The sequence below is a fragment of the Dioscorea cayenensis genome, chromosome 3, assembly GCF_009730915.1.
Source record: "Dioscorea cayenensis subsp. rotundata cultivar TDr96_F1 chromosome 3, TDr96_F1_v2_PseudoChromosome.rev07_lg8_w22 25.fasta, whole genome shotgun sequence".
In the NCBI taxonomy this organism is placed as follows: domain Eukaryota; kingdom Viridiplantae; phylum Streptophyta; class Magnoliopsida; order Dioscoreales; family Dioscoreaceae; genus Dioscorea; species Dioscorea cayenensis.
The window spans coordinates 10,475,109-10,500,950 of NC_052473.1; the positions used below are offsets into that span (position 1 = coordinate 10,475,109).

General features: G+C 33.0%; 1 protein-coding gene across 4 annotated transcripts; it reads left to right on the forward strand.

The window, feature by feature from the left end:
- Positions 1 to 306: 306 nt before the first annotated feature.
- Positions 307 to 20,992, forward strand: LOC120252294 (nuclear-pore anchor-like). Of its 4 annotated transcripts, none has more exons than XM_039260642.1 (16): positions 307 to 439; positions 2,040 to 2,132; positions 4,839 to 4,991; positions 5,071 to 5,124; positions 9,171 to 9,284; positions 9,448 to 9,525; positions 9,617 to 9,766; positions 9,838 to 9,909; positions 12,319 to 12,474; positions 12,566 to 12,619; positions 12,756 to 12,843; positions 12,908 to 12,996; positions 13,070 to 13,177; positions 15,340 to 15,402; positions 18,959 to 19,155; positions 19,231 to 19,431. In XM_039260642.1, the coding sequence occupies exons 7-16, from the start codon at positions 9,647 to 9,649 to the stop codon at positions 19,289 to 19,291; spliced, it is 1,008 nt and encodes a 335-aa protein (XP_039116576.1). In that variant the 5' UTR covers positions 307 to 439; positions 2,040 to 2,132; positions 4,839 to 4,991; positions 5,071 to 5,124; positions 9,171 to 9,284; positions 9,448 to 9,525; positions 9,617 to 9,646; the 3' UTR covers positions 19,292 to 19,431. The 4 variants fall into 4 exon arrangements, with proteins under 4 accessions (XP_039116576.1, XP_039116577.1, XP_039116574.1 ...); XM_039260643.1 differs by having other exon boundaries at positions 18,959 to 19,140; XM_039260640.1 differs by lacking the exons at positions 307 to 439; positions 2,040 to 2,132; positions 4,839 to 4,991; ... (8 more) ...; positions 12,908 to 12,996; positions 13,070 to 13,177 and adding an exon at positions 20,638 to 20,992 and having other exon boundaries at positions 19,231 to 20,528.
- Positions 20,993 to 25,842: the final 4,850 nt, after the last annotated feature.

Sequence of the window (25,842 nt, forward strand, 5' to 3'; positions counted from 1 at the left end):
ATTTTGGAGGGTAAATTTTTAAATGGAATTTGCCTAAGTTTGACTTAATTAATACTATGCAAAATAAATATTTTAAGGTTGATATTTTAATTTTTAATTAATAATAGTTGTTTGTTAATACGGATAATTCTTTTGAAATATATTATTTAATATGTTTATTTAAATAATTAAACTTGCCAGTAAAGATTAGTGGTAAGTGTTTGTTTAAAACTGACCTTAAGAGTGACCCAACAATTTACATATAGCCTATAGTGTATGCGTAAAATTAATTTTTATATATAAATAATTTTAATCAGATTTGATTAATTCCTTATTGTTTTTTGCAGGTTATTCTCCAATCCGAGACAATCCAAGAATTGACTAATACGTCCAAGGAATTATCTCGGCAGAGGAAGTATCTAAATTACGAGAGATTTCAGAAGCTCAAAAGATTGAAAATGTGATTCATTTTCCCCCTTTATATTAGCTTATTTTACTACCTTATTTTTAATTTGTTTGGGCACCTATTCAGTTGTTTCTGTTTTGTGTTTAGTTCTTTCTATAATTGCATGCTCCTTTTGATCAGCCTTTTTAGAAATTTTTCTTATGTTGGTAGATGATATGCATCAAGGCATCTGCAAAAATTCCATTTGCATATTTCACTTCAATGTTGCTTTTATGGCTTCAACTTTATTATGTTCAACTAGTTCATGTTTGAACTAGTGAACTGCTTGCAGATTTTGATAAGATTCATTCTACTGATTTGAGCTTACAAAGTCTGCTATGTAATCCTTCCATCCATGGTCTCTCTTCAGGATTTATCAATTTACTCTGCGAGGGATTAAATTTTCTCACATCTATCCCTGCATGTGGCAAAATGAAAGTAACCAGACACTACTCTTGTTTCTATCTGCACATGTATAATGTGTGTGGGGTGCTTTATATGGATATTGTGCATCTTTTTCTATTTAGTTTGAAAACTGTATATTTTTGTTAAAATTGTTAATTGAGGTCATTGTGTCCTTAATCTTTCTATAACTAGTTTGTTGAATATTTGCTTTCAATTGTTAGTATATTCTCATAGCAAAGCCATACTGTTCAGGTCACTCTTAATTGTGGCCAGATTATTATTTTGGTAAATATAAGTGTATACTGGAATCTGGAAAATTGGCACACTGCTGAAAACCTGCAAAAGTTGACACTATAAGAATATATTAGTATTCTAACTATTATGAACCCCAATCCACTTTTTATTTTTGCTAACTTGTCTTGTCACATTATTGGTCTACTCAGTATTCAAATTTCCTCGGCAGTTTTTGTTTACTTCACTCGTAATTAAGTTGAAATAAATCCATTTTTAATTTATTTTCTTGAAAGACCCACTTTGAGTTCAAATTGGATCCTATTTTGGCATACTATACCAATTTTTAGTTGCTCATTTTCTTGGGTTCGTGCAATGCCTTTCATGAATTTTGAAGTTAATGCATCTGTTGAGTTAATTATGCTGCTTTTATCATCAATTTGTTCTGCAGTTGTTCTAGAATAACTAGTTGCCAAATAAAGAAAGTGCTTTATACAATGTGAACCATCTCCTTTTTGCATGTTACTTTGTAATCATGGGTTTTAAATTTGGTGATACCAGTTCATTTTTATCCAAAGCAGAAATGAAACATGATTTCACTTATTGTTCGGTTTAGCATCTGAACCATTTTTTCCTTTCACAGTTCGTATTTGCTCGTAAATGGGACTAAAATTTGGTTGTTGTCGGTTCCAATTAATTTTTAGTCTGCCATACTAGCATACTAGTTCAGTGGCTATGATTTTCTTTGAAAGATCAAGAAGTTGAGTTAAGGCATTTGTTTCCATCCAAAATGTTTTCACATTTTCTATTAGGAGATTAGTCTATTACCTGATATGCAGATTATTGTCAATTAGCTGTATGATTTAGGATTGATTACAAAGAGTACCTGATGATGTATTTGCAGTTTTATTTTTATTTATATGGTCTTCTCTCATATCTCATTTGGTTCTAAGTTTTCCCATTTGCAATCTGTTTGAAGGATATACTAAAGACTTCAGGCGAAAAAGAAAAACTAGTACTTCAGGAATTGAAGGATGAAGCTGAGAGGAAGTATAATGATCTGAATGAGCAAGTGAGTATATTCTGGATCATGTTTACATTCTACTTATCTACGTGCCATGGAATTTATTTTCCAGTTTTGGTCATTGTAGGTGCCATTACTGGTAGCTGTAGGGACATTATTCTCTCTAGGTTTAGTATGTCTAACTTACTAGAAGTTCAAGCTTGAGTCAATCTGGAGCCTCATTGTTTGAATGTTTCCTTGATAAAAATAAGCAATGCTGAAGTTTTTTTTTTTTGGTTTGTGCTTGGCAGCCTTGGCTTGGCTTGTTTATATAGTAAACTAGTTTATATCAAGTGAAGCTTCATGAAATTGTTTGATTTAACAGAGTATGCTCTAGCCAAGCTCAATGAGAGTGTCTCATTTAAAATTCGAGATTGTTTCAAGTTAAACAAATTTCGAGCGAGGCTTATGTAGAATTTTTTTTTTATTTTTTTTAAATAATATCTCTTGGGCTAATCTCAAGTTTGCTCATGGCTTATTTCATACTTAATGAAATTGAAATATTGTTTTTGGTAGATATTTTAACATGCTATAAACTTTATCTTATGGAAATAGCCTTTCATGATTATACACGAATCACATCCATCTAGCTTCTTGACAATAACAAAAAAAAAGTGTAGTAAGGTAAGCAAAAAAAATACAATTAATCCGTGATTAAATTCTGTATCAACATAGACCTTGTTAGACATTGGTAAAATATGTAAGTATGTATCTCATTTGTAATTTGAATTGTTTTTATTTATTTGATTATACATAATATATATATCATTTTGTTGAGCATAGTCTATTGGCAGACTAATGTATTGATTTTTCATGACCCTTCTATGTTTATTGTGCTGTACTCTATAAATGATCATATGATATTAGTCATAAGCTCCTATAGGCATGCCCACAAGCTCCTTAACATGCCTCCCTACAAGCACATAACAAACCTGCTGCTGTGTACTTTAACAAACTGTTCTCGAGCTTTCTAATAAGCTTTGTTCACATATACATTACAAGCATGTTCTCAACTCCTTAACTAGCATGCTGATGAGCCCATGACATGCTATTTACAATTCCAACAAGTTCTTGTACCTATTAAATCATGGTGTTTTTTACTAAATGAACTTAGAAATATAACTTGCATTTGTTCAATAATCATAGTGAAAAGACAAAAGTTATATCTTTCCGAGTTGAAGTTGAAAGAGTTCATGATTGGAGACAATAGTAAAGCTTATGATCTATGAAAGCAATTATTTGGAAGAAATTGGGGATTTATTCCATTTGCTGACAATTCTACCAAGTGAAGGGCGTTGAATGTTGTTCATGAGGTCTCCATTTCTGAAGGGTTTCTAGAGAAAGTTTTAATATTAGAATCTATGCTTTATCTCTCCTTGACATAATGGTGGTATTTGATATGGATGAAGTAAGTGCAAGCACAAGTTGTATTTTTGAATTTTGTCAGAGGATATCGCTATCTATTGTAAACTCATTGATATTTAGAATTGGTTAGTGCTAACTATATTGACTAGTTTTTAATTCAAATGAAGAGGTTACTTGTCTTTTACATTAGGGGCATTATAGCAATTCATTTCAACCCAATGAATTGTACAATATGGATGAATGATTATATTAGTGTTACTTATTGAAGAATAGTTACCTCTTTTCCAGTTTATTCTGTTTGGCTCTATTTTCCTGATTAATGGCTATAACCTGGTTTATTCCATGTTATTCCACAATTAAACCATCCATAGATCAAATCAGTGTTAACCTTTAAAACTCTTACCATTTTTAATTTTAATAGAGATTGAGGTGGACTGTGTTCCTGAAACAACAAATCAGTGGGGCTTTTGTGGATTTGTTGTGTGAGAATTAAGAGCTTTGTTGCATGGATTGGTTTTGACTGTTCAATCAATCAATGAGAATGGGATGCCACGAGGATTAGTTAGATTTAATCTAATTTACTGGATTGGCGATAGACATTATTGAGATGCAACTGATAGAAGATGGAAGATTGGGGAATGGGGACACAGTGGCTATTGTGAGACATGTAACTTTTTGGGGATTTTTCTATAATGGGAAAATTCTCAGATATGCAAAGTGCCTGTAGTTGGAGTACAGGATTGTGATTGGGGGCATTGTGATAAGGGAGCTACCTGTTTGAAGGTGACGATACCTCATCAGTTTAGATTAGCCATGCAGATAAGATCCACAAATTGGTGAGCTTATTATTTTTCCCTGTTCTCATTAATCAGGAAAACAGCTTTATCTGATCACAGCACATCATTGTCTTTAACACTTTCAAGGACAATAGAATTGAGCAAATGTTAGAAATAAAAATTATTCAATATTAATTGTTCTGCAAATTGATCTTAATTCTAAACCATATAATGCTCTCATTTTCATAAATTTACTCATTGATTTGGGGAACTGCCACAAACTCAGGCCATCAGTGTCCACATTCAAGCACAATTTAGTATGGTTATGCAAGACAAAATATCTAATTGTTCTGCTTGCTAAGTTGAACCTTGGTGTTCATTAAAATTGTAGGATTTATCTGAACCATTTTCTCTTATATTCTTTTCAGTGGATTTTTGATGTTTATGATTGGAATATTATGCTTTTACATACCCTTTTTATTGTGATAAGGTGCACTAACTCAGTAGATACTTCTTCATGGGAATAATGCTAAGAGATGACTTGTGATATTTTCAACCTCTTTTGTTGTTTCAGAATAAAATTCTGCACAATCGCTTAGAGTCATTACATGTGAGGTTGGCAGAGAGGGAGCAAAATGTTTCTGCTTTTGCTACGCAAAATATTGATTCACAAACAGATAGTGATGTCCAAACTGTCATCAATTATCTTCGTCGATCGAAGGAAATAGTAAGTATTTTCTCTTGTGCTACTAGATGGTACTTTTAATGACATGCCTGATAATGTACGTGTCATGTATATGGAACAGGCAGAAACTGAAATTTCCTTGTTGAAGCAAGAAAAATTTCGCCTACAGTCACAGGTGCATTTGATTCTGCAACTTTCATGTTTCAAGTTTTAATTGTCCCTCTTAGTTTGTTAATGACATTTACCTCACGCAATCACCATTTGGCCAATGAGTTGATTTTACATTAACATTATAAGTTACTGTCATTCTAGATGTTCTTGGCTATGTATTTGTTTGGGTATTGATTGCATTTTTTGCAATTCTATGAGTAGAAAGTGCATCAAGGAATGATAACTAAACATGTTTGCAAGATTCTCTATTTTTTTTTTCTATTTGTTTTTTGCTTGAGCTTGCTAGGAAATTAGCTCTCCATGGCATTAGAATTGCAGGGCAAAACCTAGGTAGTTATAATAGGTTTGCAGTTCCCACATTCAATCCTTACTTGTTTGCTTTAGTTATGGATTAACTGACTGAGCATAACCAAGATTGGATCTCTTAGTGTATACATTTTGCTATTGATGAGGTTTTAGTTGATAAAAGTAAGAAAGGTGTCAACTTAAAGTTGCAGATGTGGATAAACACTTTCGAAGTAAATGGTTTCGAGTTAACTAGGTAAAGATGGAATATATGAAATTCAATTTCAGTAAAGACGCGTAGAAATGAGGGAGGGGTTATGATGGATGATACTGAGATTGTAAGTGAAGTTTTCAGTACCTAAGCTTTATAATCCAAGATGATAGGCTACTTATAAAAGATATCACAAATAGGATTAAGATAGGTTGGGTAAAATGGAGGTGAGCTTTTGGGTTTTTGTTGATTGTAGAATACCTTTTAGATTGAAAGGTAAGTTTTATAGAACGGTTGCTAGGCCAGTTATAATGTACAAGTCAAAAATGTTTGGTTCAGAAACAACATGCTCAAAGGATAGGGGTAGTTAAGATGGATTTCAGGCATTACTTGTGAGGACCAATATTAAGAAATGAATTTAGTTGTAATAGATTGGGAGTAGCGCCTATGACTGATTAGTTAAGAGGGAATTGATTGAGATGGTAGGTACATTTTCTTAGATAGATGCCCTCATAAGAAAGATGGAAACTCTTTATGATGAGGTAGACCTAAAAAGTGTTTAGCATAAAGTTTACAAAATGATATGTTTGAGCTTGGCATGTCTAGTCTTTTGGCCTTGGATAGTGCAATGTGGAAAGAAAGGAATTATGTAGCGTTAATGACTTGTTGATGTTGTTGTATGAGATTGTTAGGAAAATTTTGTTAACTCCAAATGCACAAGATAATTTTGTGGTCTAATACCAAATCTTACTAATTGGGTCTCGAGTTGATTATTAATTTTGTTTCGCTTTTGTTAAGTTTATGCTTTGTTTTTGTTTTGTTGTCAATTTTTTGAAAACAAAAGTATATTTGGATACACTAACTGTTGTGTATTGTAAAAAACTGAAAACAAAAACACTTTTGGTTAGCACAAAATTTTTATTTGCTTTTTCTATTATTTCTTTCAAATTCGTATTTTTGTATTTATAAAAGTTTATTTTTCATATTAGTTTACTTTATTGTATTATTAAATAAAATTAATAACATAGATTGGTATTTTATGGGTAAAAAATATCTCATAAAAATGGCACCATTTGAAATTAAAAAATTTATACATGTTGATAATCTTCCAATAACTTAGTTGCAATTTCATCTCTAACACGAGCCATTTATTGTAGTCTATTTGGTGTCAGTGGTGGAACCGGAAAGAAGATGTAAGGTTTGTTGACTCAAAGAATTAAAACAAGATATTGAAGGTTCGCCTTAAAAAAATTAATATATATATATATATATATATATTTATATACATATTCGAATTGGATCCATCCGATTTTTAAATAAATAAAGGGGGAGGAGGGGCTATAGCGACGTAGTCATAAAATTTTTTTTGGGAGATCAAGTAAAAAGTCAATAGCTCAAACAAAAGAATTTTGTAAATATTTTTCAAAATATATGTGTATATATATATGGTTTATAAAAAATCAAGGGTCAAATAATAATTTTCACAAATATTTTCTAAAAATATAATTTTTTCTACTGTATAAACCAATTTGTAAAATATCAACATGCCAAATAATAAATTTTATAAATATTTTTTTGAAAATATTATTTTTTTAGACTATTGGTATTAATTTGTAAAAAAATTGATATTTTTAAAAAATAAAAATTAAAAACCAAAAGGAGAGAGAAAAATAGAAGAGGAGGGGTTTCATGGTGGGAGGAGGGGTTTTGAGAACGGTTTCAAAAAAGTGGAAAACATAAATTGTTGTTTTCTATTTTTACGGAAACATGAGGATTATTGTCAAAATTTTTGGGAAAAAAAAAGGTGCTAAACATGTTTTTATTAGTTTTGTTACCAAAACATGAAATTGAAAACAAAAAAAAGGAATTGACAACAATGTCTAACGATCCTGAGTTATATGGTTTCTGATGTCAACTGACGGCATCTGCATGGACTCTTTTAGGCACCTGCATTGATTCTTTTTAGGTCAGAAAATCTGCTAAGCATAGTTTAATGCCTCTAGTTCTCCTGTCTAACATCATTATTTGATATTCTTCCTTTATCTATTATGTTTAACCGTGCCTATTAGTATTGTCCAATTAATAAGTTCCACTCTTTTCTTTTTCTTTTTAATATCTGAGCTTTGAAGATGTTTAGAAGCTAATGGATTCTCTTCATAAGCTGCAATTACTGCTTGCTTCAAATTTAGATGGTGTTCTGCAGAACCTCCATGAGGATATAATGGTGACCTTAATTAGTCTATCTGTGTAAGCTAGCTTCAAGATTTTTGGGTGGAAATGCATTTTTATTTCTCAGTGACCTTAAATTTTGAATATCTGATCATCCTTTTGTTTCAATTTTGGAGAACCACAATTATCTCCATTAGACATTGGCATCCACTACAATAGCTTGCTGCTGACTTATTTATTACATGCTTGTCATCATTGATAAAATGAATTTGGGAAATTCGAGGTTTAGATGGACATTTTGATATATTTACATTATATTTTTCTGATGTCCCCTTCTAAGATTGTCTGCATGCTGTCCTGTTATTCTATACAGAAATAGCTCGTTTATGGATCTAAAATTAATATGTCACATCAATTATTTTGTTGATGAACTGGGTATATTTTACCTGTTGATCCAACAAACTCCTGTATATTGTTCAGTGAATGACACACTTACATTTTATTTAAATAAATGCCATACAGATGGGATATCCCAAGCTTCTTAGCTGTTGGCAATATAATATTTTAAAAATATTGTGCATGGTCGTCATGCATTGGGGTAAACTTGGTGGTTGTGAGGAATTTGGTTAATTTGATTGTGTGCCAAGTGGAGTATTGGTGCCACTGAGAAATACTTTCCTTATTTTGTGGATCCTTTCATAATTTATGTTGCCTGAACATTGTAATTATAGTAACAGTAGTCATGCAGGTAATATTGTGGGTGTGTATGAAGTAATTTCATGGTAGCCTGTAATTTCAGTGTCTTTTTCATGTGCATCTTCAGATTTTGTTTCGTTTTTTCATTGCAGAATAGACATAAATATTTTCTATAGTCATTTATACTAAGATGATGTGTTATACTTGTCTAAATAAACATAGTGACTTGAAAAATATGTTTCTTCTATCGAGAAATATTCCATATTACCAATCATTCTTTTATGGTATAATTCTTTAAATAGTCTCTCTAATTTTTCAAACTTACCCTTTTAGTCGCTCAGTTTAAAGTGTAACATTTTAGTCCCTCTACTGTGTTTAAACGAGCCATGTCAGTCCTTCTTATTGATGGTTTAGGGTTAGAGTCTAGGGTTTAGGGAAAATTTAAAATTGAAGAGAGACCGAAAAATTATAGTTCAAAGTAAAGGGACTAAAAAGGTAAGTTTGGAAAAGTATAGGGAATGTTTAGGGAATTATACCTTCTTTTATTTATAAAACAAGATAATTATTCTTTATTTATTTGTAAAAGAGAATAATCCTTTTGTCGTGCATTTTTATATATTCAGTTATAATTTCAACCTATATGAGTTCTCTGCTGACTGAGATGCTGATATATCATGTTGTGCATGCAGCTTGAAAGCGCACTGAAAGCCTCAGAAACAGCACAAGCTTTACTAAAGTCACAGCATGAAAATTCAAGAACAGCTTTGTTGAAAGAAGAGGAGTTCAAGTCTCTTCAGTTTCAGGTCTTCTATTTTATTTGAATTTTATTTTCTCTAATTTAAAATGCTATTTGATTGTATCCTTAAGCTAAACAAACTTTACAGTGAAGTGTTACCCTTAGAAGATATATTGATAGATGTGTATGTGCCTTCTTTCTCATTCTTCTCTCTTGAATAAATGATTCAGGTAAGGGAAATTAATTTGCTTCGTGAAAGCAATTTGCAGCTGCGAGAGGAGAATAAACACAATTTTGAAGAAAGCCAGGCATGTTTTAAGTTATTGGAATTACAATGGTGTATGGGATCTTTCGCTTATCAGTTACAAAGTTTCTCATAAAAATTTTATTTTCTCCCAGAAATTCCGTGACGAATGTCAGAAATTAAAAATGGAGACTGAGAAGATCACTAATCTGTTAAGAGAAAAAGAAATTGAACTTGATTCTTGTCAAAAAGTGGTTGCTATGCAGAATGTTGAGATAGGGCACCTTCAGAGTAGAATAGCTGAGGTATTTTTTGCTGAGGCAATGGATTTTTTTTTTCCAGTTTTTGAAGAAGTTAATTTCTAGCTTTTGTGCAGTTACTTGAAAATTGTAAAAACATTGATGTTGGGGAGTATGAGAGAATGAAGGATGATCTTCATCAGCTAAAGGTGACTAAGTTTTGCCTTGCTATTTTTACTATATATATATATGTATGTATGTATATTAAAGATTGAACTGTAAATGGTGTCATTGGCTTTGCCTGTCTTTTTACCATTGATGGCCCTTTGTTTCTTCCAGTTCATGTTCTACTATTTGCTGGTTCCTTGGAGTTGTTGTGGCAGCATTAATTTTACGTTATGTTTTGTGATGTGTAGTGCTTTTTCTGCTTTCTGACCCTTGCTCAGCCTTCTCTCTCAGTAGGCTGTATCTTATAAATTATAAATTTATTTTATTGGCTTGCATTGGTTGCTTTACATACACTTTACTTTTCTCCTATTTTGGACTGTTATGCAGATCCAACTGAATGGCAGGTGCATATTGTTTTGGTAGTGTTATATTTATATATTTCTTGCTTTATGGATAATGAGAGCGCAGGCCCTTGACTGTAATGTTGTTTTGGAAATCTACATTTGCTGGAACCTCAAATTTTCTTTAGTTCTATTGTCACTCATGGGAAAAGAATAGGATTATCAGTTTCAGATAAATATAGATTTGCACAATTGATCTTTGGCATCCAAAATAATGGATTGAAGCCATGTTATTATATATGTTAAATTTAGTATCGGGCACATCTTTTGTCCATTCTTGTGGCAAGGAGCTGGTTGTTGGTAAAGATGTGCTTCAGCATTAGTTGGTTGGCCACGTAACTATGAATAAGCCACCTTGATCATAATGTAGGCCCCTTGGCAATGGTTCATTGATTCATGCCTTCCTAATGTTCCATATGGTCAATCAGTTGTAAATACCACATTCCAGCTCAGTCTGTTGCTGTAAACCTGATCAGTGAAAATCATAAAGAATTCTCTATTTGATATCATGTTTTATTCAAAATGATGACCATCTCGATCAGTGGGCAATACTTACACAGCTATTATTTGTTGGAGTAAAACATAGTCCCACATCGGATGGGAAGATAGTAGGGAAGGCATTTAAATTGCAAAAAGGGTCCACACACCATTAATCTTAGGGGGTGTTTGGTTCGCGGTAATGTGAAAATATTACCGGGACTCTAGTGGTAATGTGTTCAGACTACAATGTTTGGTTACTGTAGCAGTGGTAATGTTGATGTTAATGTGAGATTATTAATAGTGAAATATTACCAAATAATATGGTAATGTGATTACTACCAAAATAGGTGTCCATCCAGGTTGGTGGTAATGTGTAATATTTTTTTCCCAATTATGCCCCACTCATTTAATCTAATTCCCTATTACACTCATTATCAAAGCCCTAGTTTTTATTTTCCCTCATTATTTTTATATTATAATTTAATCATTTATTTATCGAAATACTTTAAATTAAGTTTTTCAAATTTTTATATGTAGGGGTATTTTCGTAAATACTAAGGTATTTTAAAAAATTATGAAAAAATAATTTTTGATATTATAATTTAATTATTTATTTATCTAAATATTTTAAATTAAGTTTTTCAAATTTTTATATGTAGGGCTATTTTGGTAAATACTAGTATTTTAAAAAATTATGAAAAAGTAATGATTGATATTATAATTAAATTATTTATTTCATTTATTTATATACTTAATAAGAATATTTTGGTAAATAAAAAGGTATTTTAAAAAATTGTGAAAAAAATAATTTTTGATATTATAATTTAATAATTTATATATCTAAATACTTTAAATTATATTTTTCAAAATTTTATATTAGGGGTAATTTGGTAAATACAAGGTATTTTAAAAATTTGTGCAAAAATAATTTTTGATATTATAATTTAATTATTTATTTATCTAAATATTTTAAATTATATTTTCCAAAATTTTATATGTAGGGGTACTTTGGTAAATTTGACATATTACTGAGGTGATTAACATGAGTAACCAAACATGGTAATCTCACATTATCACAATAGTCCTGGGCATACAATATTCCCGATCTCATTACCACGGTAATCTCATTACTGCGGGTAATATATCATTACTGCGAACCAAACGGCCGCTTAGGGTTTTTGTCGTGATATGGACTCCACATTAGCCCAAACCCACTTGCACAGTTACTGGCCCATGCATGCAAAAACTAACACTATTCACACTTCCTAACTGCACTAGTGACTTGGTGCAACTTTTATGTTAGGGGAACTAGGATTTATGATAAGAGGGTGCCGTTATTAAGGGGAGAACAAAGGCATTCATTTTTTGTTTTTCTGAGTTCTATTTATGGTTTTGCAGTGTCTTTGCTGTTAATACTCTTTGTGATAAATTTTTTTCTTTAACTTCTACTGTTTTACAAAGAACTCGTAGGTTTGCCAATAGGATCGCACGGCTTTTCACTTTCATGTGCTTGTCTGAATTCTTGATTTTATTTTACAATTTGGAAAATTTCTCCTCATTGTGGCTCAGATACTTCTAGAAGAGAGTGACACACAGCTTCATTTAACAAAGAATCTTGTTTCTGAGAAGCAAGAACTTGTTTCAAGCTTAGAAGAAAATTTAACCAAGTTTCAGTCAGAATTAGCTGAACAAGAGAAGAAGCTAAATGATATTTTGCAAGTTGAGGTGTGTTATGCTTCATCCTGTCCTGGTTTATTTAACCTTCCATATTTGGTTCAAGTTTTTTTTTTTAAATGTAATATCTCACCTTTTGCAGGCAAACATTAGGCAGGAAAATGAGAAAGTAAAGAAGTCAAGCACTTTTTTGAAGGTTTTAATCTGAATATAATTTTATATGTTTTTCGTTTTTGGAAGTTAATTCATGCTGTACTTTACATTTTTCATGAGCATATTAGTAATCATATATCTTGTATTTATCAAGTCATCATCTGTTCTCCTTGAAGCAGAAGAAAACTGAAACCTTGTCAAAGGAGAAGGAAGAGCTGACTAAGGAGAACCAGGCTCTTCTGAAACAATTGGATGAGTTAAAATCAAGTATGCAGTGCTAACATGTCCCAATGGCATTATGGTTTTTTTTTTACTTTGCCAAGTTTGACAGGTAGAAGGGCCATTGGTGACAATATTGCAAGTGAACAAGCAATGAAGGAAAAGGAGGAGAAGGAGAAGGAGAAGGATACTAGAATACAAGTATGTACCAGTATTGGTTATGGCTTCTTTTATTTTCTTCCTTTTTCTAATAGTTCACTGAAAATGCAACCAGACATTGGAGAGAACTCTGGAGAGAGAGAGGGAAGAGAACAAGAAAGAGAAGTCTAGGAGGCTAAAGATGGAGAAAACAGTGATGGATGTTGTTGGGAATGTCAACAAGGTTTGCCCTCTCAGAGTTCTGTTACTAGTATCTTGGTGTCTGAATCTAATTACTCTGTAAATATCTAAGTTCTGCTTGTGCTGTGCAAATGAATAGCTACTTAGCCTATGGCTTATCTGTATGTATCTCACCTAGTATACAGGCACTTTTACTGGGTTAGGTTTAGAGTTCTTACATGTTCGGATATTATTATAATTAAGATAATAAACTTAGCTGTAGCTCTGAAATTTACAATCTCAGTACTCTGTCAGTATTAACCTATTCTCAATTGGTATAGGGTAGATGGCTCTTTTGCAAAGCACATTTCCATCACTCAAACCAAATATTTTTCTTGGTACCATGTTCTATATCAAGCCCGCGCTCTGTGATCACATGATATTATTGTTTCTTGTAAATTGGTTATGACCTTATCAGTTTCATATTGAGGTTCGCAATTATGCTGAAAATAATAGGAAGACCATCCTTTCTACACCCTATGGCATGTGACAATTAGCCCGGGATGCCCTTACCTGGGAATATGGGTTTAAAGGTTGCCCAAATCATACGCTGAAGTTATTGAAAGCGGTAGGATCTTGATTCAAACTATCCTTTGCTTTAGTTGCGCCACATGAAGGTTCAAGCTGTTCCTTCACATTCCTTTTTTGTGGAGTTTGATTTTGGAGACCTTATTGACCTTTTAGGGATCTGAGAACCTATACAGGTTTCACTTGCTTCCTGTCATATGCTGTGGGCGTGATATGGTCTAGTTATATTCTTTTAGTTTTTACTTTTGGTTCCCATTACTAGTCTGCATAATGTTTGTCTAAGCTTTTATCAATAGAGTAAGGAAACACACTGATTAAGTACATAGACGAGCTAATTACGTATTTTTTAATTAGAAGTTGGACTGGCTACAGGTAGTCAATCAAACCTGTAAAATCCAAAGCCGAACTTTACTGGCAGTTCCGGTTCAGATTTTTATTATTATTATTTATTAATCTGTCTGTGTTTGGTTTAGATATTAAAAAAAATGGGCCAAACCGAAATGGAGTTCCTTTTATATAGGTTTGAACCATTGCCATGTTTCTTGTTCGAATCCAATTGACCAGATGGTATAGTCTGTAGATTTTATAGGACTGAAGTAATAACATATAAACACCTTTAACAAGAGGATGTGATTCTATGAACAACGAAGTTAGCACTTTTCTCTTAACCAATGCAAACAAGGTTGGTGAATTTTTAAAACTAGTTTTATACAACTGTAAATTAAGGTAACATAGCAATCCAAAAACTGCAAAACAAGGTGATGTTACAAAAATGAATAAAAACCCCAACAGAATCAAGATTTGGTTCAGAGCTTTTGTGATAATTGGTTAGGTTTGGGTTAGTTTAAAAATTGATTGATGTGGTTTGGTTTGTAAATATGCTTCAAAACAAACCAAACCGAGCTGAACCATGCATGCTACTTGTCTTAAATGCAAACCAAACGTATTATCTAGGCTAGTTTAACCCAAAAGCTTAGCTGAAAGAACCAAATTTATATATTTTGATTCATATTTACCAAATTAACCAATATGGGACTATTAGGTCATCTATTACCTTGGACAGATTATTTGTCCATATATATTGTGAGTTATTTGTGATTTGTTAATAATAGTACATCTTGAGAAAATAGATGTGCATTGATTGACTATTATTTCAGCCTTCTTTTATTTACTATCTAAAAATATATGTGAAAATTAATTGAAATCATTCATGGTAGAGACGTGGTATGTTTGATTTAACCATTGACCTAAACATAAATTACCTAAATTGAGAATGAATTTAAAACCAGAAAGCAAATGGAATTAATGGTATCCTTTGTTTTGCAAATCTCATAATTTTTTCCACCATTACGCATTAAGCCTTTGAGGGCGTGAGGTTTTGAAGGCTTTACTGTCAGACATATTAATATTTATTATATGTGGTACAATGCATTTGACTTGGTCATATTATGAGGCTGCTTGTTCACCAGGAAAAAAAAATCAAACAAAAAGCAGGAGAAAGGAAATTGGAGATCTTTTTCCTTGTTTGTTCAATTGTTCTGTGAACTTGTCATTTATAATTGATTTTACTTGGGATTATTTGTGCCTAGATTTTAGCAGTAGAAGAAAGTGATGGGTAATGTCCGGTTTTTCTTTCAGGAAAAGAAGAAAGTGGAAGATGAACTCGCAAAACAAAGGAATGCTATTGCCAAAGTGTTGGAGGTAAGCCTGCTTAGTTTTTAATGTATTTTGTCTTTCTCTTTGAGTTTTGCATAACCAAATCTTAAATTTGAAGGCTTTTGTTTAACCCTCTTGATGTTGTCATCTGCAAAATGCTTAATATTGTTTGTGTGAAATGTGTGTATTATCACACGTTTCAAATGTGTTGGGTTTCTGCGATGGAGGTTAGTGCTTAATGGTGGAATATGTGGTGAGATAAGTATCAATATCTGGAGAAAACCTTGGGGAATTCAAGCTGGTCTCATCACATTTGTCTTGGGAAAGGAATTCTCTCAATAGCTACTTTGTGCTCATTTACAACTTTGATTGTTTCTTAGGTCTCTTGATGGAACAGAAACACTGTAGGAATATGGTTTGCAAGGTCCTTAATCTTATTCTCATCCAATAAACTGATGGAAAATCTTGGCTGCTATCATTTGTTACAATGCATTATGCCTTTATTGATAGCATTCTCTTTAACTGCTGGCTATTTAGGCAGGATATTCAACGCTACTAGAAATACGAGCACCTTGTGTGACAAATAGTCATACATAGGATCTTCTTGCTTCAGATCCTGATCCTGCATCCACCAAGAACATTTCTTGTCTTATGCAAGCAAAAAGCTGAAGAGCATGAGGCTTTTGACTGTTCGTTTTTCTATTTTGAGAGTTTATGTCTACTTTCAATAATATTTCCATCAAAGTGCGTCTCAACTCTCAAGTCTGCCTAAAGTTTTTACTTGATCCTAACCAACAGCTAGCTATTTTATAATATTGCTGGTTCAGCAACGGTTTAAGTGTTGGTATGCCATAATTGGCTTAAATTTGCACACAATTTTGCAACTGTCTTTGATCATTGAAAGTAATTTTGCAGTGTTTGAATAAGACCATTTTTACTTTTTCTATAGTTTTATCAAGTTTACACACCAACAAGATTTATCATGCAATAATGCAAAAGTTTGGTGGTCTGCAATGGTAAAATCACATATTAAAGCTTCAACCATTTCACTTGGAACATTTCCGGAGGATTTTTTTCTTTTGGGATTTAAAGAAGATTTTTGGTGAAATGTCATGTTGGTATATCCTAGAAATTTGTCAGAGTTGGTTCCTGGAAATCTATGATGGTCTGGACGTTTTGGCAGATTTGATTATGGATGTGTAAAGTCTAGAAAAGCAAATTGCATAGATGGGTAATTGTTGGAGTATGAGAAAGTAGGATCCTGAGGCATGATAACTGATAACATGATAACAATTGTGATTTCACATGTTCCTGCAATTTGGATCAAGACGTCACTTTATTTCTACATGAAAAAAGATTCTAGATAATCTCAAACGTCTGGTACACTTTGGAGTGTTAAATCATAAGATCGTACGATCAAGTTCACAATTTATTAGCCATAGTCCTTATTCCCTTGGCCATTAGCTCTCCTATAACTTTTCAATGCAAACCCTACTGCTGAAACAATTGGTAGTTAAACTCCAATGTACAAGCTTTTTGATTTGCGGTCTTCAATTGTAATGTATCCAGAGTGGAGCGGGCACTTCTGCTATAAAAAAGCTGTAGAACACAATTATCAGGTTCAGATGGCTGATGGCAGTGTTATTATCCTCGACCTAACCTTCTCTAACACTGCAAGTTATTTATGAACATGAAAGCTAATCCAGAATATGTTGGAGATAGGCACGGGAAAAGTCTTTTATGTTTCTTCATGCACTATTTGGTCAACTAAAGGGTCAATGACTTAATCTTCTGGAAAGTCTTGATAAGATGCAACCTGGATCTTTTATTTTTATTTTATTTTATTTTATTTTTTTCTCTTGTCATCGTATATAATTCTCAATTGATAGATTTTGATGAACAGTTTGGAACAAATTACTTGCCTGGTGGCCCACACCACATAGCCAAATTTGTTAAATTAGATTTTTTAACCTTTAGTTTGCTTGTATAAATGGGCTGCCCTTTAGAATAGGTGGTTTCTTTCATTATCCTATCTTCATTATGTGAACAATTTTTGACGTTTTTGAATAGTTTGTTTGAAAGGAGTTTGAGCACTGGAAATATTTCGATGAAAGATGTTGTATTAGTTGAACTTTTTGCTCTTTACTAGTAGGGTCCCTGTTCATGTTGATATCCAACACAGAAATCTTGGTTTTCTCTCCATTGCTTTTAAAAAATGATGGATATCGAACACCTTACACAACAGTGACTGTTCACGTGGATGGAACCTAGATCGTTTATATTAATGTGTTTAATCTTCTAAGATAGCATTTGCGTTTTCTTTTAATGATTAATTTCTGTGTTCTGGCTTTCATTTCATTCACTATAATTTGTTCATGATCCTATCCATTGATCTGCTGAAATGATAAATAACTTGGACTTTGAACACCTTACAAGATGATACGACTTTGTTAATTAAATGTAGATGGTTTCTATCAAGGTGTTTTATACTTTAAGATGATATTAACCTTATCTCATTCTGATTTAGTTCTGGTTGGATTTTTTATTTTACTCCTTGCAAAGTTTGTCTCTCCATTGGTCTGCAGAAATGACAGATTTTGAAAATGTTGCAAGATTGTGAACCTTCTCAATGAATTGCATATTGTTTATTTCAAGTTGTTGAATTCTCTAAGATAAGAGTTTAAGATAATGCCTTCTCTCATAGTTGTAATTTCTATGATCTGCCCTTTGTGCCACTGAAAACTATTTGTTCATTAACCTTTCCATTGATCTGCTAAAATCTTAGATTTTGAACGCTTTATGGGGCCATTAAAACTCATCAGAGGATGGAGGGTAAATTAATTTTTTCAAGGTGTTGAGTGCTCGAAGATATTAATCTTACAAAGCAAAGTAATGGATGCTGCCATCTCACACATGGAATTTGGAATTATGCAAGCTGGTATTAAATTGTGTAATATGGAGCATAGGGATACTGTGGAACCTATCTTTAATCTTGGTTACTATGGAGTCTTTAATCTACTACACTGATGAGGGAAAACCTCAAGTTAAAATTATATGAACTTTTATGTTTTAATTATAGCACTTCGTAGACTCTGAACACTGACCCTAATCTGGCGATTTGCTTGTTTTACAAGGTGATACATTCACACCTAAATCATCTTAAGTATTGGGCTCAACTAACTTTTTGTTCAATTCAAATATGTCAAATCCAAGTTATTATTCCTCAAGCAGTTATTGTCAACAGTAAATCAATATCAATATCTTTAAGATATTTTTGCTGGATTAAAAGTTTGGCATGTTAGTGTTTTGTGTATTATTGAAAGAACAGTTTTCTACAGATTGATTACTGCAATTCACTTCTACTGGTGCTTATTGCTGTTTGCAAATTATTTTATGCACTTATTCATCTAGTTATCAACAATCAAATATTTCAGTCTCATAAAGAATCCCATTTTTGGTTCATTTAGCTTATTGAATGTGAGATTTAGTTGTCTTTTTGATGGCCATTAGGTTTTTATCTGCATGATGTCATTGAGCTTTCTATTTGTTTAATGTCTTTTATCCTCTTGTATTTATGATCTTCTCCTCTGTAAACTGCTAGGGCTTAGGAATCACAGCATCTCAACTTCCTGATACGAGTGCCTTGGATGAACAAACCACTGCATTCTTTCTAGCAGCAGACTCTGTTGAATCTTCTGTCAAGTCTGTTTCCAATGATGGGCAGGGGGACCCAATCGATTGCCATGGAGACTTCTCCAATGGACATCTCTATCACTGCTGCAGGTTCACCTATAAAAGGTTTACCTTTAATTGAGTAAAATGTACTTGAGTTTTGGGATCTAAGATCTTTGTTCTCTGTTTCATGCTTTGCAGGACCCATTGTCACTCATCAATTGAGGTCAACTACGCAAGAGGTGGCAGAAGAAAGAGATAAGCGTATTGTGACTAAACCAATTATTGAAGTTCGCAAGGCTGGTAGAAAGATTGTGCGGCCTCGTCTTGAATGGTCTGCAGAGACTTCAACAGATGTTGATATGGCTGGTGCCGAAGGCAGTGCAACCGAGGAAGGAAGAGCTCTTTTATCTCATGAACCTGAACCTCCAGGTGTTTCTTCTGCACCAACTCAACCATCTTTAAGCCGTAAACGCCCTGCCTCATCATCAGCATCAGACCTAAGAGAATCTAGTGCTCCAGATGAGGCATCTGATGTCGTCAATCAACTCAAGAGGTCTAGGGAATCAGAACCCACACAAGAAGCTGGTGAAGAACCACCATCAGTGGAAGCTTCTGATACTTTACAGCTGTCGGCTCCTTTAGTTGTTGATATCTCGGATACACAACTACCTGTTGATGGCATTGACGCTGATCCAGCCTTAGCATCCCAAACTGAGGCTGAAACTGCGGATGCAGGAAAACCGGAGGAATTGGAGGTTAGTACTAAAGTAGAAACAGAAGTCCAAAGGACGACCCTGGATAGTGCCAGTCAAGATGTGCCTCAAGATGAAGGTGATGCTGCTATTGAAGATACGGAAAAACAAAGAGCAGCAACTGATTCACTTGATGATGCACCAAAGCTTGAAGGAAATGATGTGCTGCAGCCTGCAGTTGACAGTGAAGAGGGAAGGGAAGAGGGTGAACTGGTATCGGATGAGTCTGATCAACTGCAGCAACAAGAAGAGCCCAGTCTTGTTGAAGGCGCCCATGATTCTATACCCAGTGATGGAGGTGCCAATGGAGATGAAACTGGGGAAATATCTGACCTTGCTGAGGTTTCAAATGAAAAGTCTGAGAGTGCTGAGATCATGGAAGATTCGGCTGAAGCTTCTGACAAGCCTACTGGTAACAACAATGATCCCATTGCTTCTGATCTTGAACAAAGTCCTCAACCATCAAGCAAGACACGTGAAGGATCGCCAAGCAATATCACAGTTTCTTCTGTTACTGATCCCCAGACTTCTGTCACTACTGCTGAGAGTGAAGAACAAAGGAGCGGACAAACTATATCCATCAGAGACAGAGCTAGACGAAATGCTGCGTTGAGACAAGCGCGAATAGCCACTCCACCACCCTCTGCTACACAAGCGGGAATAGCCACTACACCACCCTTTCCTACACAAGCGGGAATAGCAACTCCACCACCCTCTGCTACACGAGGAAGAGGTGCTACCAGGGTATGTAAATATTAGCCTAATTGCTTGCCCTTTTCTTTTGTGTTTTCTTGTTTCAGCGCCAGAGCATCTCATTGTATTGCTGCATAATGAAATGTTTTGGTACATACAGGGTTACCGGGCAGCTCGAGGGCGACGAGGGTCAGCTTTTGGTGATAGAAAACAAAGTTGAAACTATGGCAGTTTAGAAGAAAACTTGGAAACCTAGATAGGTTGTCCATTATGTTTTGTGAAGCTGTGGCATGGTTTGGTAAAATGCTAGGTGAGGTGGAAGAATGGTTTGAGTCCTTTCACTCCTACATTTTTTGAAACTTTGAAAACTAATGCTATTTATACAAACTCAGTGTCGGAACTCTGAAAAGTAACGGTATTTGTTCATAATCATTGATGGCTTTGGAATTCTCGTGCAAAATCTTGAAAGCCACTCTTTAATAATATCTTCTCATAAAACCCATGTAAAATTGAAATTTTTTTATTTTTATTTTTTATATATATTAGGGGCTGTGTGGTTGGCAGTAAGTAGGTGTAAGTTAAAGTGAAAGTAATTTGTTTTACATATAAAATTTACTTTTTGATGTTTGGTTTGAGATAAAAAGTAAATTTCATATGTAATACTAGTTATTTCTTATCCAATTTTACAGTGATTCAATTCACATACCTTGATTTCTCTTCCCAAAAGAGAGCCACCAAAGAGCTAGTGAACGGCATTGATCTCCGCTACCATGCCCACACTTCAAGCTTCAAGCTTTCTTCCTTTGCTATCGCCTTCTCTCCATCTTCCTGGCCTCCGCCGCCTTGGCGCGCGTCTTGTATTGTGATGCCCAATCCTCACAGACTTTGCTCTCATTGTTGCCTTGCCATTGCTTTCCAGGCATTACCTCAAGCAAGACAATCCAAATCCTGACCCTTGAACCCTCGAGAAGCTATCTTTCAAGAGAAAGCGGTCTTGATGGCTCGGTCATGATGTGCAATTTGTGTCATGGAAGATTGATTTGCTTATTTGGTGTTTTTTTATGGGATTTGTTGTTAATCTCCCAATGTTGTTCTGTTTATCTTTGTTATCTGTGATTGCAGATTGCCGTCTTAGACCTATCTCATCGTTGTTGCATTTGGTGTCAGTTGATCAGATGTGGGTTTTTTTTTTATTTGCTGTTATTTTGTTGTGTGGATGAAATAGATGGATAATTCTGGTAGTGTCTTTAGGTAGTATGAGGTTACCAACCCTTTGTCCCAGGCTCTTTGATGAGTTATTCATCCTTTCTCGGAGTTAAAAATTCGAAGATCTATTCTGTCGCGGTAATTCAAGAATTCGGATGAGCAGGAAGGTCTTTTGTGAATTTTATGATAATTGTGAAGTTGGATCTTGGTGACCTGGAGCAACAGTAACTTGGGTAGGATAATTGGTGAATTTTAGGATAATTATGTTAAAAAAATATTATTTGTTAATTAAATTTAATGTTAATTTTTTAAAAAATGAATATTATGATAATTATGTTGGATCTCGGTGATCTTGTTAATTTTATGATAATTAAGTTAAAAAAATATTTTTTGTTAATTAAATTCAATGCTAATTTTTTTAAAAAATAAATATTAAATATTTTTATATTAAATAAATATTGTATAAACTTAATTAATTATTTTAGTTTAAATTAATTTGTATGACAAATGATTAGTAATAAAAACTAATGAAGGTAATCTCACCATACCATTTACATGGTGACTATATCTTTCACACCTATATCAAACCAAACACATAAAAAGTAAATACAACATCTCACTTACATCAAACCAAACAACAATGATGTAAATTGAAATACAATATTTTCACTTACACTATAAGTTCACTTACATGTAATTTGACTTACTGCCAACCAAACATCCCCTTAGTGTATCTAGAATGTTTTTCTTTTCCTTTATGACAATAATTTTCGTCAACTAATTAACCTTGTCCAATGTTTCCCTTGTCCTTTTTTTTCCTCATTTTGTCGTAGGTTTATGGTATATTACTTAAAATAGTCTCTACTTTTCTTTTGGTTCCTCTACTCATAAAGGGTCCCAAAACTGATCCTTCAACTTTTAAAAATGGGCAAAACCAGTCCGCACAGTGGTGGCTATTGACGTTGATGTTTAAAGTTGCTGAGGTGGATGTTTTCCCCTTAAAATATGATTAAAAAATATTTAAAAAAAGTGGGGAACATTAAACTAAGGCGTTTAGATGCACTCAATCATTACCCTGGAGAAGGGAATCATTAATTATATATTCTCTTCCCATTGTTTGGATGTTACTCCCTCCGTTCCTTTTTATCTGTCATAAACCCATGTTCCTTTTTATCTGTCATTTTCTAATATCAAGAAGCATTTATTATTATTTTTTTCCAAAATTACCCTAACACTTTATTCAATTTTCTTCTTGAAATTAAATATGAGAGAGTAATGTGAAGATATAAATTAGTGGTAATTTTGGAAAAAGAACAAATTTTTTATAAAAGTTTGTGAAATAACTAAATTTATTGGTATGTAAGATTCGGTTATTCACGACAGATAAAAAGGAACAGATGGAGTATTTTATATATGTAATCATTGAATGTTGGTGAAATTCATTACCTCTACCAAATGAATAAGTCATTCACCACACATTGGGGGAATACCCATTATTAATTGTTGAATTTATGTTTTTGCCCATTTAAAAAAAAAATATTACTTGTATATCCCAACTTAAAACCTAACCATCTTTAATTAACTTAATTAATTAAGTTAATAAAATAATTAATTGTACTAACTTAATTAATAAAATAATTAATTAACTTACCTAATTCAGTTAATAAAATAATTGATTAACTTAATTAATAAAATAATTAATTAATTTTATTAATTATGTTACTAAAATAATTAATTTTATTAACTTAATTAATTAATAATTAATTAGCTTAATTAATTCAGTTAATAAAATAATTGATTAACTTAAAAAATAAAATAATTAATTAAAATAGTTAACTTAATTAATTAAGTTAATAAAATAATTATATATTAAGTTAATTAATTAAATAAATAATTAACTTAATTAATTTAGTTAATAAAATAATTGATTGTAATTAATTATGTTAATTAATTATTTTATTAACTGAAATAATTAAGTTAATTAATTAAATAATTAATTAACTTAATTAATTCAGTTAATAAAATAATTGATTTACTTAATTAATAAAATAATTAATTAACTTAATTAATTCTTAAATGTCATTAAACATATAATTAATTGTTTTTTTAAGAAGGGTATAAAGATAATTGTGTCACATATTCTCTACTTACTTTTTACATTCCCAATGCATGACTCTCTCTACCCAAACATAGTTTTCACTCTTATCCTCTCTCTATTACCCCTATTTCCATCCCTCTTTTCATGATCCCCATTCCTATCCCCACTCCTATTCTGTCATCCAAACACACCATAATACCCAAAATCTTGGTTTATGGATCCCAAAACAGCCCCTCCATCTTTTCCCTTTCTCTTGCTACATCCTTCCCTTTGCACTCCTTTGCAGGTCGACAAACAACCCTCTCTACCTTTGTTTCTTCTCCTCGGGCCGGTTAACACTTCCTTATCTTTCCTTTCTACCTTTGCTCATACTCTTTAGACCGGCAAACACAACACTCGCTAAACTCCCCTGCCTTCAACGACCAATATCTTGCTCTACTGCTCGCAACAAGTGCAGACTTGAATAGAAACCAAAACCCCGATTTTGCCTTTTTTTTCCCTTCATCACCAAGTCCGAGAACCCATCATCAACCTCATGAAGAGCCGTCCACAACCATCGTGACCACATCCGCTGTGGGTATCTTGCACCACTACGTGCAACAAGGAGGGACCATTCCCAAAGGAGGTTGATCATCACTGCTGAGGCATCCTTTGTTCAGTTGGTTAGGTAACGAGAGGTTTGCATGTCGATGAATGAAAAGTAAGTATTTCCACCATTACTAATGTATTGTTTCTTCGAATAAAAGTTTTAAATGTTTTATTGAACTTGTTTGTCAGTGGTTCATTAGTCTACATGCTTGGAAATGTATAAGGGCTTAAGGCCTTGTTTGGATTGGCTTATAAAAAAAGTATTTTTTTAGTTTAGTAGAAGTGCTTCCGAAAAAAAGTACTTTTTTAGAGTAAGTTAAGCACTTTTTGTATTTGTTGTTTGGATTAGCTTTTATGTAGAAGCAGAAACTGTAAAAATAAGCTCTAAAACAGTTTTTTCATAAGCTGGTCATGACTAGCTTTTGAAAAAAAGTTGTTTTTCAGCTTTTTTTTACAGCTCCTGCTTTTTCAGAAAAGCCAATACAAACAACATTTTTGAAACCCAGAAGTGCTTAACTTATAAAAACACTTATGGGTTTTCCAAAAGCTAATCCAAATAAGGCCTAAAAACAGCTCGGCATTGAGAACTGCTTATACATCTCCAAGTATGTAGATCAATGTTTATCATCAATTGTTCTTCATGCTTGGAAATATATAGGGCCTTAAGGGCAGTGAAGAGCATTGCAAATAACCTAGCTATGTTTTTTGTTGTAGTCACTTACAATTAGTGTGAATGTATCAGGATTATGCTAGAATAGTTCTCACCTCTAGTGGGTTGACTTGAATTAATTGATATAGGGCCTTAGGATTTTTTTTAGTTATGTGCCTATCATTCATTGCATAGATTTTTTTTATTATTTATTATTTTTTTCTGTCATAGCATTGCATGCATTGGTCTTCATACTTGCAAATAACCTTGATGTGTTTTATGTTGTAGATGCTTATAATAAGTGTGAATGTATCAGGATTTTGCTAGAATAGTTCTCTAGTGGGTTGACTTGAATTAATTGATATAGAGCTTTAGGGTTTTTTTATTTTTTTATTTTTTGTTTTGGTGCCTATTATTCATTGCACATATTTTTTTTTACTTGTTCTGTCAAAGCACTGCATGCATTGATCTTCATGCTTGCAAATAACATAGCTGTGTTTTATGTTGTAGTTGCTTACAATTAATGTGAAAGTATCATGATTATGCTAAAATAATTCTCACCTTTAGTGGGTTGACTTGAATTAATTGATATAGGGCCCTCGGTTTGTTTGTTTGTTTGTTTGTTTGTTTTTTTGTTCTGGTGACTATCATTCATTGCACAGATTTTTTTTGTTCTATCAAAGCACTGCATGCCTTGGTCTTCATGCTTGCAAATAACCTAGGTGTGTTTTATGTTGTAGTTGTTTATAATTAGTGTGAATGTATCAGGATTATGCTAGAGTAATTCTCACCTTTAGTGGGTTGACTTGAATTAATTGATATAG

Bases quoted from the DNA above. Each gene is read 5' to 3' on its own strand.
- LOC120252294 (XM_039260640.1), top strand. From the start codon at position 19,071: ATGATGGGCAGGGGGACCCAATCGATTGCCATGGAGACTTCTCCAATG. The intron at 19,156-19,230 runs GTTTACCTTTAA...CATGCTTTGCAG, and splicing joins TGCAGGTTCACCTATAAAAG to GACCCATTGTCACTCATCAA. The intron at 20,529-20,637 runs GTATGTAAATAT...TGGTACATACAG, and splicing joins GAGGAAGAGGTGCTACCAGG to GGTTACCGGGCAGCTCGAGG.